This window comes from Bactrocera tryoni, chromosome 2 (assembly GCF_016617805.1).
Source record: "Bactrocera tryoni isolate S06 chromosome 2, CSIRO_BtryS06_freeze2, whole genome shotgun sequence".
NCBI lineage: Eukaryota > Metazoa > Arthropoda > Insecta > Diptera > Tephritidae > Bactrocera > Bactrocera tryoni.
This window is the reverse complement of record NC_052500.1, coordinates 35,923,697-35,943,308: the sequence shown is the minus strand read 5'-3', so window position 1 is coordinate 35,943,308 and position 19,612 is coordinate 35,923,697. Positions and strand designations below refer to the sequence as shown.

Below are 19,612 nucleotides of genomic sequence, written 5' to 3'. Positions count from 1 at the left end.
ATCAATCTACACTGCCTTATCATCATGGTTGTTGCATAAATTAATCCATACCGGTTGAGACGGCAAACGCAGCGTATCTCAAACTGTTGCGAGAAGTTGCGTCATTGGTGTTACCCTGTTAATTCAACTTTCACACTGGCTCATAAACTGATCCGGTTGGTATGGAAAACACCACATTTGTGTGACTTCGATAACAGGGTGACGGGAATTCAGTATAATTATCGAATAAATGCCACATAACGTAAATTTCATACGCAGAGAACGTATATGATATACGATATACGTATAAAATATACGTTCTCTGATGAATTACAATCAAATTTGGTAGTTAGTAAGTTACATTAATGGTCATAGACTCAATTAGTTTTATTGGTATATTTTACTTCTAAAACTTAACTTACTTACTAAAATTATATTTATACCATACTCAAATGTGATATATGTGATATTTACTTAACCGAATAGGCTAAATTGAACATATTGAGTTGGCTTGGAAAACGTCAATGCTTAGTCAGGTTGAAGGTCGAAAATCACTATACTGGGTATTTTGGGGGCTTGTTCCATTAACCTTTGGCATTGCTTAGCTATACTCGAGAACTTATCTTCAAGCAGTTCTATAAATATACATATAACTCACAAACTGGCCTACGTATTCTGCATAGAATAACGAAAATCATTATATGCAGTAATATGTCATTATTTCATATATTTTCAATTATTATACTTCTAGTTAATTTATCTGAAAAATCTTACATATTAACCGTAATAGTATAAGGCCAACAAAAAGTTTGAAAATTTTATATTTGGTATATGAGGGCTAAAGGAAATATTCGCCCGAATCCACCCACTTTTGACATACAAACATGCCGTCCTCTCCGAAAAGTCAGACAAAAGCACTGTGCTCTACATTTTCAGTAAATGGGAAACTTAAACAGTTATAGTCAGATTTGGAAGTTTTTACACTTAAAATGGCACTATTTGTTCATAGTTGTATCCCGCTATATTTTTTAGTACTTGATATACGGGCAGGTGAAAGAATCGGTTAAAATTTAAAATTTGTGTTATAAGGGAAGCGGGCGTGGTTGTTATCCGATTTTAGGCATTTTTACAAGGTTACATAGGAATGTCATAAGTATCTTATGTGCCGAATTTAGTTGAAAATGGTTGATAAGTTCCTAAGGTATAGGTTTTCACATAAATTTAGGTGGTGTCACAGCCGTACACCGGCTCCTACAAAGCCTTCTTTCAGCATAACGCATTTTGTTATTGATTTATCGCTATTCGATTTTGGGGAGATATACAATACATTAAGCCAATTAATAGGGTGGGACCACGCCCACTTTATACAAATGTTCAGCCTCGTGAGCTCCGAATCTTAATTTGTGCCTTAGTAAGGGCATTTTATATCCATCTACAAACTTGTCCTTACTTTTGTACTTTTGTATCCGGTAACATGTATACCAAGTTTCATTAAGATGTCTTAAGTTATCGCTTACACGGACTGACAGACACACAAACAGATAGTTACTCGGAAATCAACTCGTCTCGTCATCCTGCTCATTTATATATAACCATATATCAATCTCGATTAATTTTAGGTGATACAAACAACCGTTAGGTGAACTAAGTAAACTATTATTCTTTTACTCACCTTCCCAAATCCAAAAGACTATCCAGTAGATTGACAGCCCTTTTATCAGTAGAACGATCGGCGGTATTATGTAGATTAGGATCACCGGGATGGATTAGCAGCACCAAGGCAATGCCGAGCAGCGCATTCAAGAACGAAGTCGTCACGAAGTACACCAAAGTGCGCAATGCAATTTTACCGTTCATGCGTGCATTTAAACTAGCCGAACCGGCGATCAAGCTTGAAATTATTAACGGTAAAATCATAAGCTTTAAGACGCGCATGAAGAGTTCGCCCGGATAGGAAATCAGCATAATGGAATCCTCATGTAAATTTAAGGGCCGCAACGAAAAACCTTTGAAGAAAAGACAATACTTTTACTCACTGTATTTGTGTATATAGAACGAGTATACATATAAACTTGTATTAATAATAATTCCAAACATATATATTATTTATAAGTTGAGTTATTCTTAAATCTCAATAGTCCCTTACATGTCGACAAAACTTTTGAGCCTATAAAACATTTTTTGAGATGGCTAATCTCAGTTTCGGCTTTTAGGTTCGCCGAAGGTTAAACTGCAGAGTTGTTTCAACCTCAGTCTTGCAAAGGCTGGACAGTGGAGGAGAAAGTACCTGGATGTTTTCAACTCACCCTCCGCCATACAACTTTAATAACTAGCTAACTGCTAACTTAAAAAAATGAGTTCCCAAAAGGCCATAAGGGATTCAGTATTGAGTAGTTTAAAGGACAACACAAATAATTATTGAAAGTAGTTAACATTATTCTTATTAAATGCTTTTCTTCTCAAACATACATGTTTATACTCTATGCATTTTTGGGAACAGCTTGAAAGGGTAATTTTTACGATTTCATTTAATGTTAAGATGGGCAATGGATTAAGCAATGTTTAAAAGACTAAATTAACTAACTAACTAATGGTTATTAAAGCTGATATCAATGTGCAGTTATTCAGATATCCAGATTATTTTCTCCCAAATACGATAATGAAATGATTTTCAAGAGCAGATTAAATATAATTAAGCCATTAAATGGAGTAAGGAGATTTCGTAAAAAAGAATAAGTTACTATCTCTACAAGGTTAAATAACATTATTCGAATTATTGAAAATCAACTCTAGTTATATGATGATTTTGGTATAGCTAAGCACCGACATCCTAATTTATAAGCAGGGTTCTATAAATATCATTATATTCAATTTTTGTATATTTGTAGTGCCAAAGGTAGGAACATGAACGTCAGTAATATATTTTAAAGGTTCGATGCTTTATCAAATGTTCGGTAAATATCGCCTAAAAAGCCAAGAATATGTATATGGTACTCGTATGTACACACATTTCTATTATTCTATTTTCACCAAACTTTAGTCACTATTATGGTACAACAACAAACATCTAATTATTATTTATCTCTTGTATTAAACTATCAGACGGGATAACTTTATTATTGCATTCTCAAGTAGGTTTTTAATTATAAAGCACAGCTGTAAAGCCGCTGGTTGAGAATAATTCAAAGCAATAGAAATTATTCAAAAACTTTTAATTATTTTTCGTCCGTTTTTATGAAATTTTTACATTCTTCAAACATGTATAATACGAGAGACTATCTCTCCGTCTTGAGTAAAACTTGAGATATCTTGATGGAATTTGGTACATATGCTTCTTGGTGTCCAAAGAGGGTTGATATTGCAGATGGCACCGCCCGTCTTTAGGTGAAAACCAATATATCGGGACCTGCTCGACTAACTTCAACCAAATTAACTAGATAATATTATCACGATAAATTTTAAAATAGCATATGGCATTTTTATGATATGTAGTTTTGACAAAAACAAACCAAATCGTGTCGATGATACCCAACTCCCATATACTACATATACTTATTTTCATTACTCTAACGAATCTTATGTCGAATATGTCGGTCAGTGTATGATTTATATATACAAATATACCTAATTGCTTGGATTCGGATCATCTGGTTGACGTTTTATTTAAAATATTTCCCTGTCTTTGGTTACACCCGAACTTAGCTCTTCTTTACTTTTTTCAAACAAGATTAAATGAGCCATATTTAAAAGAGGTGGCATTAAGGTGATGTATACAAGCAAATATACTTACATGTTGACATATACTCTTATGCGGACATATACATACATACATATATAAACTGTTATGTGGTGGCACTTATGTAGTAAGCTCAAGACATGGCCGAGTGACAGCCTGAGCACGCGAATGACACTTCGTTCGTGTAAACTGGGCCAACAAGCTCAAGGTCACATTCGTTCGTTCGCTTTTTATGCACACACATATACATACATACATACACATCTGCTTATGTAAGTGTTTTGCCATTTTTTCCGTGTTTTGAAAACACAAGTGAACTTGACAGGCATTCAAGTGTACTGTTTTGTTGCGGGAAAGCCAGTGAACCGTGAGGAACGCCACACAGGACGGCCGATAGAAGATAATTCGTTTAATTGCGAATTACATCGCAACATTGCAGTATGTGGACTGTGTCCTCCGCCTGCTGAGGCAGCGCGTTAATCGGCGATGACAGTCAGCGAGACGTACGAGGGTGTGTATCAATAAGGGAGACAAACAACGATAACGCTACTTGTTTTTTTAGTGTTGGCACTCTCATTAGGCTAATTATAATGTGATAACGCCTTTTTATCGCGCTCTCATGTCAGAAGGCAAACATGCCGCAAGTGTCAGGAGTTTACACAGCCACGCAGAAAACAATTATTTCATACATATCTGATGTGGCCATTACAGCGATTGAATTTATGCTGTTATTTTTGAACTCTTTGAGAAGAAGGCATGCTTTGGGAGGGGTAGTAGACTGTTTTTTGCAACTTGTTGCAGAATGATGTTGCAAGAAAAGTTATTAATTAAATTTTGGCTATTATTGAAATGTAGAAGAGAGGAAGTCATTCCAGAATTATCCAAAGTCGTTAGTTTTTGTTGAAGGTACACTTTAGGATCAATCGGAATAGGATCAATCGAAAAAATTGATTTCGCTGTCCAATCCAAGGTAGTAGTTAAGTGTACGGTTCACTCAGTTTCAGCACATGAAATTTTAAATGCGATTTTCTCGAATCAGGCATTGACGATACTCGGACACTATCACATACCGTCTTATGGACTTGAAATTTTAACTGTAACTTCACAATAATTTTTTTTTTTTTTAAACCAAATACGATATTTCGTTATTCTAGGAACGACTATTACAATATACTGCTATATTTTTCCGTAAAAAATTAAACCTTTTTACAAGCCCTTCGTTTTACTAAATATAGCAAGTCTTATGAAAATTAAGATCCTGTCTCTTTGTTTAGTTCAGATTGCATAAACTCCTAGAGTTTCAGGAGATTGAGTCAGTAACCCCATTTTATATCAAAATATCACTATTTTCCATTTGTAGATATACGAACATACATACATATATTAAGCAAAGCCTGAAAGATAGATTCGCTTCTCTTTTCCTTACTCCCAGATTAGTACTCAAGGAGTAAGCGAACGGGTGCGAAGATGCATTCAAAAACCATTACCAAAGCGGAAATTCGAAGATTCGGCCAGCACCTTTATGATGATCGAACCTTTCCCTTGTAATATAATGAATAAAAAGCTTTGCAACTTTTCAGATATTTAACACATTTGGTGATTTAAATTCCAAAAGCTATTGGCTATCTGGCACCGTGAGTATACACAACACCTTCCCATTCTTCCGCGTTGTGAAGACCAGGCGTAGAAAGATTTGGTTTTGCTTAGTTTTTAGAAACTTATTATTATTATTAAGAAGTGCTTTTATTATTAATTGTGTATATAATTGTCGTCTGTTAACGTCTGGATATTAATCGCGAAATGGAGCTGCAGAATTCATACCACTTCCTAACAAGTAGCGCTTTCTTATATACAAACTCCAAGCTTTCCAGTTGAGAACGGACCGAAGGATACACAGCTTTGGGAGCTCGGTTTGTAAAAAAATCACTTCATTTGACTTCCAATCGCAAAAAGTTCAGTTATTTTTGAAAAATAAATCTCAATTTATTCATTAATGGAAAAGAGATCCCCGGCTAAAACTCTAAATTGATTTCTCCAAGAATTTCAATAAATCAGGTGGATTACAAAATCTCAAATATGTTCACTTATAAAGCCTTTTTAAACCTTAACTGTTGCTCTTTTTTGTTTCTGGGCGTATATTATTATTTTTCTTATAACTATTTATATAATTAGTCACAGACTAGTTTAAAATACATAAAAATTAATCCATTACAACTTAGGCCAAATAACATTTGTGAGTTAAATCTATTACTTATGTCGTCCTTATAACATATTGTTTGTTTTCCTTAGACTCCTTAGATAAAATATCTGATAAAAATATGTCTAGCTTTACAACTGGTAGAAATGTAGTATCTTCCGAACTAGGTCACTACTGGATCGTCATTTCTAGACACAAATATTTCACTTCACCAGTTTCATGTTTCATAGCAGAGTGACCATTACTTTTATTTATTTAAATACAAGCATTAACTATATACGTGTACGTGCATTTTTGTGCAATCCAGCGAATGTGAACGAATATTCGAGTTCTACATTTTCACAAGCGCCCACAAATTCCAATTACATATATAGTATGTATGTATGTATGTACATGTGTATTCCGCTATCATTCCAATTACGCTAATTATGAAAGTGTCTGCGAAACTACTTTGTTCCGAATTATTACCGTTATATAAAAATTAAATATCTGTGGAACAATAATATTGATTCAAATTCACAAATTATTTAAAATTGCGGCAAATAGCAACTCAAATTTATTTGAACGTGTCTCATGAAAGAACGCCGTAATTTGGAATTATTTTGTAAAGAAAGTGTTGTTTACTGAACGTGTTTTAAAATAGCAAAGTGTAAACTGGAATAAATATATATATATTGAGCTGACATGCGAGTCATATATTTGTAAACAGTTTTGGGCTGATTACATTTAATTTTGACATTCAACTCAAGTATGCCCGTGACCATATTTCAACTCAATGTGAGCGGCACATTTGGCGAAAATTATTATATTTAGTATCAATCATATACTGTTTTCACCCACTTTCATCAGACTATATGTATTATATCCAATATTATACATTCACTTTATTTTGCCAAATTAAATATTAACTGATATGGAATTATATGCGGTACAAAGTTAACAGAATTAAGATATTTTAACACCAAGTTACATTATAACACTGTTATTTCTTTAAGTTATCTAACATATAAACAGATATTTCCAGTAAAAAGTCAGTCATACTACTGAGATCAAATTGAAAGGTGAATTTTTATTTTATCCTTCGCGTGTTCTTTGGATCGGTACATTTTTCTGTAAGTTGCTAGTACTGTTAGTGACATCTACATATGCGTCGAAATTTTCATTAGTATTTGAGATATGCGTCGTTTTGTGAGGCTCTAAAAGTGAATTCTTCGATTTTTACTATGCCTGAATTTTTTGAGCAAAGAAATGCGATAATGCATTGGTTACTCGTGATCATTTCGCCACATTTTCAACTTACATCGTGCCGCAACAACCGCATTCGCTAGATTTACCTTTGTGTAATTTCTGGCTATTCAGCAAATTCACAAAACCACTCCGAGGACAGCGTTTTGACTCAATTGAGGATATAAAAGCTGAATCGAAGAAGGCTCTGATGGCCATCACAACGGAGGATTTTTCCAAGTGCTATGATGACTGGAAAATTTGTTGGCATAAGTGTATTGCAGCGGGAATACGTTAAAGGAGAAGAAATGGACAAAATTCACCTTTCAATTTAATCACAATTGTAGATACTTAGATCCTCATTTTTGTTATCTGATGGTTTGATGGTGAATGCACCTATTTTAGCTATTGTTAGATATGAGATGTTAACATCATTTTATTCTGAGGCACTTGTAGGTTGACATTAAACTAGACTGAGTATGAGTGAATTTCTAAGTTCAAGACTTGAAAAAACATACATAAGAATGTGCTATTGGACCATGATACATTTTTATAAAGATTTAAGGTAAACATGAGTAACTAGAAGTCTTATTCAACTAAGGTAATATTAAAGGTACCCATGTAATGTGGCATTTATACATATAAAAGTGACAAAATGATGACTTGGGTTAAATATAGGGTTACCATATTCCCTGATTTGTCAGGGAATTCCCTGATTTTGACCTTCGGCACTGATTCCCTGATTTTCGTGAAATATGTACTGATTCCCTGGTTTCCTCCTGAATAGGCGCTTTTTTTTAAATTATTATTACTTTTGAGCGATTCAGTTTTTAGACTCGAAAAATGTTCATATTGACGACAGCGCTGAGTCGTTTACCGAAATCTTGATAATAATTCAGTATTTGTTGTCTATCCCTGGTCCCAACGCAAATTGCGAGCGTATTTTCTCCTTAATCAATACACAGTGGAGTGACGAGCGTGGGGGAGGAGGGGAAGGTTTATACATATGCAACGGGACTGATTTTGTCTGAGACCGATATGGTAGCCCTAGTTAAATAGGCACTCTGAGCCAAATTTGAAATAGGTCAACAGTTGTTCATTTATCCGTGATCGTTTTTTCTATAAATATTTATTCCATACATTTTAAAATATTCAAACAGCTGATTATGATTAACGACAAATTGTCATGAATGCCACAAAAAGTTGTATCGCATAATTGCAATTTAGTCCATTTTTGTGACCCAAGTAACGCTAAGTTCCCGATCTAATGATACTAATAGAGCTAATATATCAATTTAGACGATTAAAAGACTTCATTTAAATATTTCCAAAAATGCCTGCTTTCTTTTTAACATCAACATCTTACTAAAGTTTTCGATACCTGCATTATGCCTCCAGCTAAGTACCTTCGAAGTCCAAATATGTAAGTAAGCTCTTCGATATCATACGATTTTTATATACTATATACAGGGTTTGTCCGGAAAGTAATAGGACTGAGCCGATTAAAAAAAATTTATTGAACCAATCGCTAAAATTCCTTAAATGATGATGCTGCGCTGCCACCGCGATTTCCAAACATTGAAAGCGTCACGGAAGGCATTCTCCAGAATAGCCTTATGAGCCGAGGTGCATGCGGCTTCGATCCCCTCTGTCATCTTAAAATGCTTCCCTTAATCGGTTTTTTCAAGCAAGGAAAAAGTCCGGAAAGGCATATCTGGGCTGTTGGGCGGCTGCGGAAGCATTTGAGCGCCGGCCTTAGTTAGGCAGCTGTTAATAAGAAAACCGGTGTAAGCCTGGGCGTTGTCGCGGTGCAACTTCCAATCGGCTGCGATGTCTTGTCGGACCCGATTGACCATTCGTTTGAGTCTCTTGAAAACTTCCACGTAAAACTTGACGTTAACAGTTTGTCCAGAAGGAACAAATTCATGGTGGACGATACCTTTGATGTCAAAAAAGACAATGAGCAACGTTTTCTCTTTGGATTTGCTCATTCATCAGCGACCTCTTCCCAGCCCTCCAAAAAGGTCTGGTGCCACCGAAACACACCACTTCTTGCCAAAGCAACAACTGGGTTAGCTTGTTTGATCATATCAAACGTCTGTGTTGCAGATTTACCGAGTTTCACACAGAATTTAATCGCGTATCTTTGCTCTAACAAACGCTGAATTTTCGGCTTGCACCGCTCACAGAAACACGTCGCGCGAAAATGTTTGTCCTGACCCTCCAGGTGCTTAAAGACAGCTGGCCAGCCGCTCCTTCATTAGCTGGAACGCCCTCTACCGAATCCAGTCGGTGCGCGCACGCTCCGAAGTACTGTCGCGGCGGAAGAAAATCAGTCCTATTACTTTCCGGACAAACCCTGTATATATTTAATTGATTGCTGATTTAATTGTATTATTGATACTTTGCTTTAAATATGCTGCATAAATGATTTCAAATAGCTTCGAGTCAAAATAAGCTTTAACATTTTTAGCATTGCTTACAATATTCACCAGCCACTTCATAAAATTAATCATCAAAAATTACCCAAAATTCAATTTCTAGTAATAACGCGTTCAAAACTAAGCACGTTCTTTTTTCCACAAAGCTGCGAAAAGTTTTGCAATAACTTTTGGGACATTAAGGTGGTCATGGATTTTAACGAATATGCCTTCTGCTACTGTTTAATTATTTTTTACACAATTTTTTGATTACTTCCAAATAGAGTTATTCAGAGCAGAACTCGTTACCAACTTCCTTCACCGAGTTTAACCAGAAAGTAATTTTCCTGACAGTGTTCGTGTATACAAGAGAAACCAATAAAATTAAGACATTTTTTATGTTCTTTGACTGAGAAACTCTTCTACATGCAATCCAATATACCCTTACCAAGTAATTGTACAAAAAGCAAAGAATAAAGGCAAACTACACAAAGAAAATGAAAGCTAGACAATTACCGTTTATTTTTAGCAAATTTAATGGCGTGTAAATCGTTGCCTCGCTACTTCTCCGGTTTAACGGTTTTACTACATCATCTTGTGGCAACTGTTCAGGAAAATTATAAACGAATAACAAAAACACTTTAACCTCAGTTGCGCCGAAGCTATAATACCCTACACAAATACACAAGATTCCTTACAAGAATTTTATGAGTCAGTTTGTATAGCAGCTACATGCTATAGTGGTCCGACCTGAATGATTTCTTCGCAGATTGTACCATTGCCTTAGGTAATGCCCACTTCAAATTTCGTGATGATATTTCATCACAGTCATCAGTTTTCCAAGTAATGCTCAGTTGTTCTAGATAAACATTCATAGATATTTATTCTCTTACTGAATAGTTAGTGTAGTTATAATGAATACTTGGCGTGCCTTAAAGCAATTTCACATTAAAATTTGCTTGACATTAAACTACGCTGCTTATTTTGTCAAACCGTAATAAGCTCATAAACAATTATATCATATCCATAACTTTTTTTTAGGCAATTGAAATAGTTAATATATTATTTATTTTCTCTTCGATTAAATATGATAATTTTATGATATATCGAATTAATAATTCAATTGAATTTGAGAAATATATGTAAGGACGCTAAATTCGATTGAAGCCAAAGATTCGGGTTTTTCTGTTCCAAAATGTTCCATGAAGATATGTAAGAGGAACCATCGAAACCGTTTCAAGAAAAGATTTTTAATTGGCAGTTTATATAAAGTTTCTGGTAGTAATTCTATCACTTATGTTGTGGTAAAAATTCCATGTTTTTCTCGACAACTAAAATGCAATTTCACTCTAATTTCATCAATATAACAAAAATAATCACAGGTCATGAGGAATGTAAGAGAAGAAAAGACCACTAGAATGCACGGAAATGAAGGAAAGTTGAGTACTTTGTTTACAACTAATAAGACACTTTGACAGTTCGTTCCATTTATGGCATGTCGTGTAGCACTTTTGTGTCCACCTTTCTTGTGTAGACCCTTTGGAAACCTGACAAATGAATTTTAAGTAATGTATTTAACTAAAAGAACGGAAAACGGTAACACCCTAGACGCTATAATTTTAAGCAAAAAATATTCATAAAGAACAAAAGTATAGATTTAAGAAGTCATATATTGAGAATATATTTTGAATAATACTACTACCTGTATTACTACTTCAAATGTTTAATTCAAATAAAATAAAAGTTTAAATGAATTCGAACTGTATGAATCCAAATAAAGATAGTTTCGAATGATTTAGTTGAAGATATATTTTAAAGGATAGATAAAATCAATAAAATATTAAAATAATAGACATAAACTAAATAATTATAAAGAACAATTAGTTCACGCAAATTGATAAAATAAGTTAAATATTACTGTATTGATATACAACAAAAGATATTGGAGTAATACCTATCGAAACAACAAAACCGTGATTTGATTGTGATATCGTTAAACTCTTAGATAATTGTTTAGGAATCAAAAAATTATTTGTAAATATCCCTTATCTTAGTGTATATGATAGAGTTAGGGGAATTTCAGTAGTGTCGTGCGTATTTCTATGTATATTTTTGTATTTAGAAGTTTTTCGTTATATTTTTTTTTAAATTAAACTCAAAAATCGCTAAACTTACTGAATCTAAAGTATAGTTGATTAATAGTATTCTATAATACGCACTTATGACTATTTTTCTACTCACCGAAAATGACTCCCAACAATACACCCGACAGCGTCACCAGCAACATGAGATTCTCCCGCAACCATTTCCGGTAGCCGGTGAGTTCACGTGGTGCACCGCTACGTTCCGTGGTCTTCGGTGGCAGTTCGGTGCCATTAACAGTTGTACTACTGGGCGGGCCCATTTTCGCAAAGAGATAATCTGAAAATTGTTCAGATTTTTCCATTGTATAATTGGACGCTTTGCCCCAATTGGCCACTTTTGACAGATGCACTATTCGTTGAGCGTAAATGTGTACAGCGGCAGAAGGAAAGAGAAATGGGCAAAAGGTTTCCGAAAACAAAAATTTAAAGCTCGCACAGCGACACTGGTACGCAGTGACTGAATTACAATTGGTAATGTAGATACATACACACTTGTATGCGCTATTTAAGCTAGGGCGATCGATAATGTCGGTACCTCCGGCTGGGGTTTTTTGTGTTTGCCTTTTTTCTAATTACAAATTGCTTTATCTTCCTATTTGGCTTTGGCTTATCGTTGGCTATTAAGGTAATTGTTTATTGATCCGTATTGGGGAATAGGTTTCTATTTTCGTTTATTGCATGTTTAATTATTATTATTTTTGTTTTTGGTAGGGATTTATTATTTTTTACTGATTTTACTTTGTGCGTCAGAGAACAATTCGTTACAATTATTATTGTGGGTTTATATATAGATATATTTGACGGTTATTAATTACTTTTTAAATATTTCACATTAAATTTAAGTATATTGATTAGGTACGCCATTGATTCCGGAGCTATATTCAATTGATGTTGCTAACTTGACAGTTAATTGACATAACGCTTGTGTGGCGTATTTCAATGCTGTACGGCTACCGATGCGGAGTGGTTTTTTTGGGACGTGAATGCCGCCCAGTTGTATAGGCGGACTCGTCCGGTACGTCTAGTAGCAATTGAAATTTTAGTATTGGCTCCGTTGTTGTGGTTTACTTGGAAACTTTGTTGAAAATTATTTATAAAACCTCAACGAACACTCGAAGTGAAAATTTAAATTGAAACAAACTCAAGTGTTTTTAGATAGAAAAGATTCTTTCAAAATATTATTATAGTACTTGGGCAGTTAAGTGAAGCTGCAAGTAGAAATGCACCTGTCACAATATTAAATTCGAGTTTTCAGCAAAATTTCTTTAGAGTTAGTAAGAAAAAAATCAAATAATATTCACTTGGTATCACTAGACCCGAATTTTCCGACGAAAAAATCGATTTTCAGTTCTCCTGCACAGTTAATCTGTGTCAAGTGTCGGCCAAATCAGTATGTTTGCACTTCTCAGTTGATTTGTGGGTACACAAAAGGGCGTTGCACCGTCTAGTCCTTCGACACTTCGCTAATTTTTGTCTGATTTGTAACCACTTAAAACAATTATTTCTTTATAATTCTTAGTTAGGCTTTTTTGTTTTAAAATTTCCAACAGCTTTCTCCCGCGTTCCCTGCTTTCCGACTGTGTGACTAAAAAATTTTTCACAGTAATTATTTTCACAAAAATTGTGGTTCGCAAAACACCAACTCCGTCCAAGTCAGAATAGCAAAACCGAATGAGAGTAACTATGCTCACGGTCTGGCCTTTTATAGACGTCACTCTCTTAGCAGGATAAACTCAACGGAGCAATCGATGTGAGCACGTGTGGAGCTTTATGCGGAAACCGTAAGCTTAAAACGTTGATTTTATAGCAAACAAGTGCTAACTGTCATACCAACTTACTTTCATATTTTTTGTTGCCTCACTCTGCTTTCGAACAAAACAAAAACAAAAATTAACTAGTGCAGTTGGCATAAGTGCCTACGCTGCAATACTTGTATAATATTATATCATTTAACCCAATATGTGGATTTTTTCCAGTAAGCATGTTTCGCGCATGCCGACGTTGTTGTTAATTAACATTTCATTGCTTTTCAAAAGCTCACAACATTTACTACGTATGTTGTTATTATTGTTAATACCGGCGCACTCCATCTGTTGCTTTTCAGAATACTGACAATTATTTCAATTTGAAAAACATCAATAGTTTGAGTGAATGACAAGCTTTCATTTGGAATGACATTTATAGATCCGCTAAATTGGATTGGCATCTCAAATCATTTGTTGCCACACTCATATAGAAAACCATCTGGGTGGTTTGCTAAAGGAATTTGCTTTACAAATGTGTGTATCAACTAAAATTTAATACTAAAGTCCTAAATTGCTTAGTTAATTCGATAAAATCCAAAGATTGTAGTGCCAGAATCTCAAAAACAATTTTTCGTTCTAGATGTCAATAGAAGCATATAATATATAATATTCAGTATAGCTCAGAGAGGAAGATGAGGTTTATTTTTCGTAGAAAGTACTATTTTGGTCAAATTTTGTGTCGACACCCTTCCGTTGCTTCCAGATTGCTAGATTTCTAAGTCGGTATATAACTACAACTAACTAAAGCAGGGCCAACAATAAACACTAATAACACCCAACCTTTTTCATTTTCAAATAATTTAGTTCTGCTCCCTGATTATAGCAGATATAGTACCGTCGCCAATTGGCAGACATTATGATTGAAATATAAAAATGTCATGCGAAATTAGTATAAGCACAGCTATATGCGTGTCGGTCCCATCACAAATACGGACATCTTACTCTCTCGTGGAGCTGGTTGAGCTCTTTTATGCTTTTCCATGCCAAGAAGAAGCAGTAGAGTCGTTCCTTTTCCTTATTCTTTCTTGACTCCAAATTTTCAAATATATAGACATAAGTAAATGATGAAGTATATTTTCAAAAAGTAATAGTTCACTGTCTAGAGAAAAAAACAGGGCCGGGGAGGTTATATGATTCGAGACCCTTGATCCATCAATTTATTGATGTCATATTTTTTGAGGAAAAACTAGTTGAATTTCATCATACTATCGGCAAGTTCCTAGACACAATTAGTAAGGTAATGAATAGAGCTCTAAAAATCACACACCAACGGGCATTATCCGCTAATGTAGAGGTAAATGCATGTAAGGTAATCTTTGCAAGGAGATATAATGCCCCGTCATGGAAACCATTGTGGTTAAACCATTGGTTAACCACTATACAAGATGCGTTCGAAAATAAACAGGACTTAAAAAAACAACAGAACAAATGGTCTCTTTCGGCAAAATCAATTCATTTTATTCAAAATAGTCTCCTTCTGTTTTAATACAACTTTTTGCTGTCCTCTACGTCTGCATAACGCTTTCCTTTCAGGGGCAAATGCATTTTTCCGAAAAGGAAGAAGTCGCACGGTACCATATCAGGTGAATATGGGGAGCAGTTAAAGGTTAAAATGTGATTTTTGGTGAAATAATTGGTCACAAGCGTCAATCGATGAGACAGATTCTGAGCAATTTTTTGTCGTCAGTCAATTTGTGCGTAACAAACCGTGCACACACCTTTCGTAAGACCAAATGTTCGGTCAAAATGCAATAAATCGATGTTTTGGAGATGTTCCATTTCATTTCCATGAATTTCAATGACGATTTCGGCTGATTTTTGATGCATTCACGCACAGTTTCGATGGAACTTCCGGCGATCACGGATTTTTATTGGCCCACATGTTGATCGTCTTTTATGTCCTCACGACCACTTTGTAAACGTTGAAACCACTCGAGCACTCTGCTCGCCATAAACTTGTTTCATCAATTGAAACGTTTCGGTAAAAGTTTTACCAATTTCAAAACAAAATTTAATGTTGGCTCTTTGTTCGAAGCTCATTTTCGCACCGTTAACACAAACACACTGACACTTAAAACGCAATAACTTCTTTTCCAATCAATGAAATGTCATCACTGAACAATCGATAAATATAGCAGATTCTAACGCACCAGTCGACATATAGATGGCGCCACCAGGTAGCACTAGATTAAAAAAGTCCTGTTTACTTTGAAATTCACCTTGTAGATCATACCAAGTACCTCGAAGTAATTTTGAACAATAAACCGACCAATGTGGAGGAGAAGATGGAAAATAAGCATCATTAACGATGACACATGTCCAAATAGGTCAGTCAGTGTCACCTAACCTACCTATTATAATACATACATATGTATGTACTCAAGTACACTTGATAATGATCGGACAAAGTATCCCAAAGAAACATTGATGCAAATGTATAAAACATTTTCTTTTTTAATTGATGATGACCGCTGTGACGAAATGATAATATTTTCATAATGGCAACAATTATAGTGAGTTATTGGAGAAAATAATCTGGAAAAATTTTTGCAGAGCACCCGATTTTCCCCTCTCTCCTTCTCTTGTTACAGCCGATAATGTTGAAACTATATTCTGAGCACTTAAAATGTATAGTTTTTCATTTTTGTTTATGCACCGGAAAAAGCACCTCAAATCCATGCATCCAGATCTGAATACCGACAACGTAAAAAACTTATTGACAGCTTTGTAATAATAACCCTTTTCATTCAAAAAATTTATTGACTCGTTCTTGATTTTGATGTTATGTTTGCATATCGAGGACCAAAATTTCATTTAAGGTATCTTATTTACCTTCACTCTGTGATCCTCTGTGTCAATTTAATTGGTCGATATTGATTTATTACTGGATTTATGGTTCAATTGAGGTATTTTAATTATTATTATGATTTTTTTTTTACTTATTTGCTTGGCTATTTGGTTTAGGAAAATATTATATATAACTCAACAATAACTCAATTCATATAAATGTCGACATGCTTACCGAGTTCTACTTAGATATATCATAACCTCAATAATTCGTGTGGACTACTTTCAAAAATGCTTTTTAAAAAACTTTAATAGTTGATTCTATAGTTCTTCCAATAAGAATTTGAACGTCAAAGAAAAAATGGAAGTGAGCTCAAGCCAAAACAAATATTTTTCATATTCAATCGATTATTAATAACTTAAGTACCCGAACACAATTTATTGACATCATAAATCGAATCGTTGAATCATTATGTGTCACCCTGTACAACAAAATTAAGTAGCCGTCACATCGCATTGCATTTTATTTGCAGATTTGAAATTGCATTTAGGTGCATGTAAAATATTTAAAAATAGTTTTAATTGTTATTAATCTCTTCTGACATCGATTTGGTTGCCCAACGCCGGCGTTGTTGCCCAACTTTTTTTGTATTTGCTTTGACTTTTGTTTTGCTCTTTGGTTTTTCCGTCTTCGCAAATTAGTGCCCATTTGTGAATCGCATGACTTTTACCTACGTATGGCGTTTGAATAACTAAACAAAACAAAAAATTCATTCGATGATGCTTCTCTTTGACTCTTTGCCATTTGGCAAAGTAATTTATTGAAGCGCCTTGCACACTCTGACAGTTGAAATATTTCAGATAAATTCACTAGTATATAATTCGGTGGTAAATGGATGAGAAATTAACCACACGTGCCACAACAATAAATATAAATATTTAAATTTTCCAAAAATATTCGACGGACAAAATTTTTACCACAGGAGAATCCGGTAGTTTCAGCTTATTTAGAAAAGATTGAAATTTAAAATATTAATTTTCTTATGAAACTTGCTTATTATCTCTTTTAGAATCCTTTTTTAATATAAATAGAGATCGTTTTAAGAAACGTAAAATTATAATCAACATAACTGTATTAGTGAGGTCATACTTTTTTGGGAGTTGGTCTTGCAGACAGTTGTTACTTGATTTGTACTCAGTTTGGTTTGCCATTTCATAAAGAATAGACTTACTTCGAAACAAAATTTGCATATCGTCAAAATTTATTACCAAAATAATGGTTCTGTTCGCTCAATGCATCGATCGACAGTATAACATATCGACAGAGTCTGAAATTCGAGCAACCATGAATCGGTTTCGCACTTTTAATCTACTGAATAATGTGCATTCTTAGAGACACCGTACAGTGTGCACCGAAGACGCTGTTGCTTCTGTGGAGTAGAGTATCCAAAAAGACCCGAATGAGTCCTTCCGTCATGGCGCACAACACGTGTAGCTGTGCTCGTCCTTTTTTGGAAGATTATGTTGAAGAATCTCGGTTTGCAGGCTTACAAATTCGAACTCGTGTAAGAATTGAAGCCGAGGACCTTCAAGGGCGTCGCAGGTTTAGTTGTTGGGCCGATCGAAGTGATCACCGATTTTCACAAGAAATTTTTTTATTGATGAAGGTTACGTTTGGTGGCATTAACATATTTCATTTTCACATTTGGATTGATGACATTCCACAAGCAATTGTTGAGATGCCGTTACATCCTCAAAAAATCACTCATCGGTGTGCTCTGTGAGCAGAGGGAATCATTGATTAATATTTTGCAAAAATGAAGCTGTAACATCAGTCAATGGGGAATGCCTTAAAACCATGATTAGTGACTTTTCGTGCCTGAATTGGAGGATGTTGATGTGGACGACCTTTGATTCCAACAATGCGGCCCTACATGGCATACAGCCAACGAAACAACCTGGGGCGTGACCTCTAAGTATACTTATATGAAATCTTAGTCTTTGCATTTTAGATGAAAACATTCGGGGCATAATTAATGACAAAGGACGCTAAATTCCTGCGAAAGTTGTGTTTTGGCTGGGATTTTTTTCGATACGGTCACTTGCTTTTAAAACACAATGGCGAACCATTAGCTTTATAGTGACGTTAAGTTCTTGGAAATAAAATTAAATTATATTTGTTTAATTTCTTTTAGAAAACCACATGTCTAAAAAACATCATTTATTAAAAGTTCGATGGTTTTTATTTATGAAGACAGTAATACCCAGACCTTTGCCAAAAAACCATATTTGTTTTTATGGTAAAACTGACCCAAAATTATGCAAAGCAAAACTAACGAAACAAAACCAGCGGTTATGCCACTTTGATGAGATATCTACATACTCTCTTGTATTGAAGTTGTTGTTGCCTATAGATGTGATGTTTTTGATAAAAGAGCAGTGCGCAGATAGGGAGGAGAAAAATTGACAGTTTAAAGCGACTTCTAAACAAGTGAGGTTCGTGAAAAAAGACAGTAACCGAAGTCTATTAAACTAAAACAATGGAGAATTTGTTTCGCCTTCTGAGCGATTCGCAACATTAGTACATATTATATATTCCAAGACATCGTATTTTAGTTGTACATTCTTTTGACACCTGCTCATAAAATAATTCAGTTTTGATATCAATTTTTTCAATCATCAACATAAACTAAAAAAAATTATTGTTCTAAAATTACTTTTTCAATTTTTAAAATCCAAAACCATCTGTCGGAACCACTTCACCTTCAAACAATAAAATATACATACTATTCCTTCTTGTTCCAACTGACTTCCTATTCTATTCGACTACACGTGAGTGACAATTCATTACTGACGTAGAAGCCAGAATCAAAGCAACAACAGTTAACTCAGTATTTTTTATGTCTGCAAAGAGTCCTCCAAAGCTAACGTCCTTACTACTTTTCCTTTCTTCGCGCACGCACTCGTAGTTCAAGTGGGGTCAACCACATTTTTGTACATGCAATTCCGTGTACCTCGTAAATTTCACACAAATACATAAACAGTTTATAGACAAGTGGGCACTTAGTATTAGCACGAGTCACAGAAGTACTTTATTATTTATGGAACACACAAAAGAGCAGTTGATATTGATTTCTTCAAGTTAACTATTTAAACAACAAATTGATGACGCGCAGTTTTAATTGTAATATTCATATTTTCCACCTTCTTTCGAAAATGAAAACGAAAACGAAAACGAGTGGGAATGTCAGCTGACTAAGCTATTTGACTTACGCGGAAAGTTTACTTTTTAAGTTAAAAGTGGGAAAGTCTGATTTTAT

The 19,612-nt window shown here is 34.6% G+C and overlaps 1 protein-coding gene across 2 annotated transcripts in view; it reads right to left on the bottom strand.

Annotated features, from left to right (window-relative positions):
• The window catches only part of LOC120768214 (excitatory amino acid transporter), a 30,938-nt gene that overhangs the window by 6,082 nt on the left and 5,244 nt on the right, over positions 1 to 19,612 (bottom strand). Inside the window, exons 3-4 of one of the 2 annotated variants that reach the window (XM_040094785.1) lie at positions 11,798 to 11,977; positions 1,652 to 1,985 (exon numbers count right to left, since the gene is read on the bottom strand). In XM_040094785.1, coding sequence (XP_039950719.1) covers positions 1,652 to 1,985; positions 11,798 to 11,960 — 497 coding nt within the window. In that variant the 5' untranslated portion in view covers positions 11,961 to 11,977. Of the gene's footprint in view, positions 1 to 1,651; positions 1,986 to 11,797; positions 13,374 to 19,612 lie in introns of those variants that run through there. The other variant, XM_040094784.1, reaches the window with a different exon arrangement.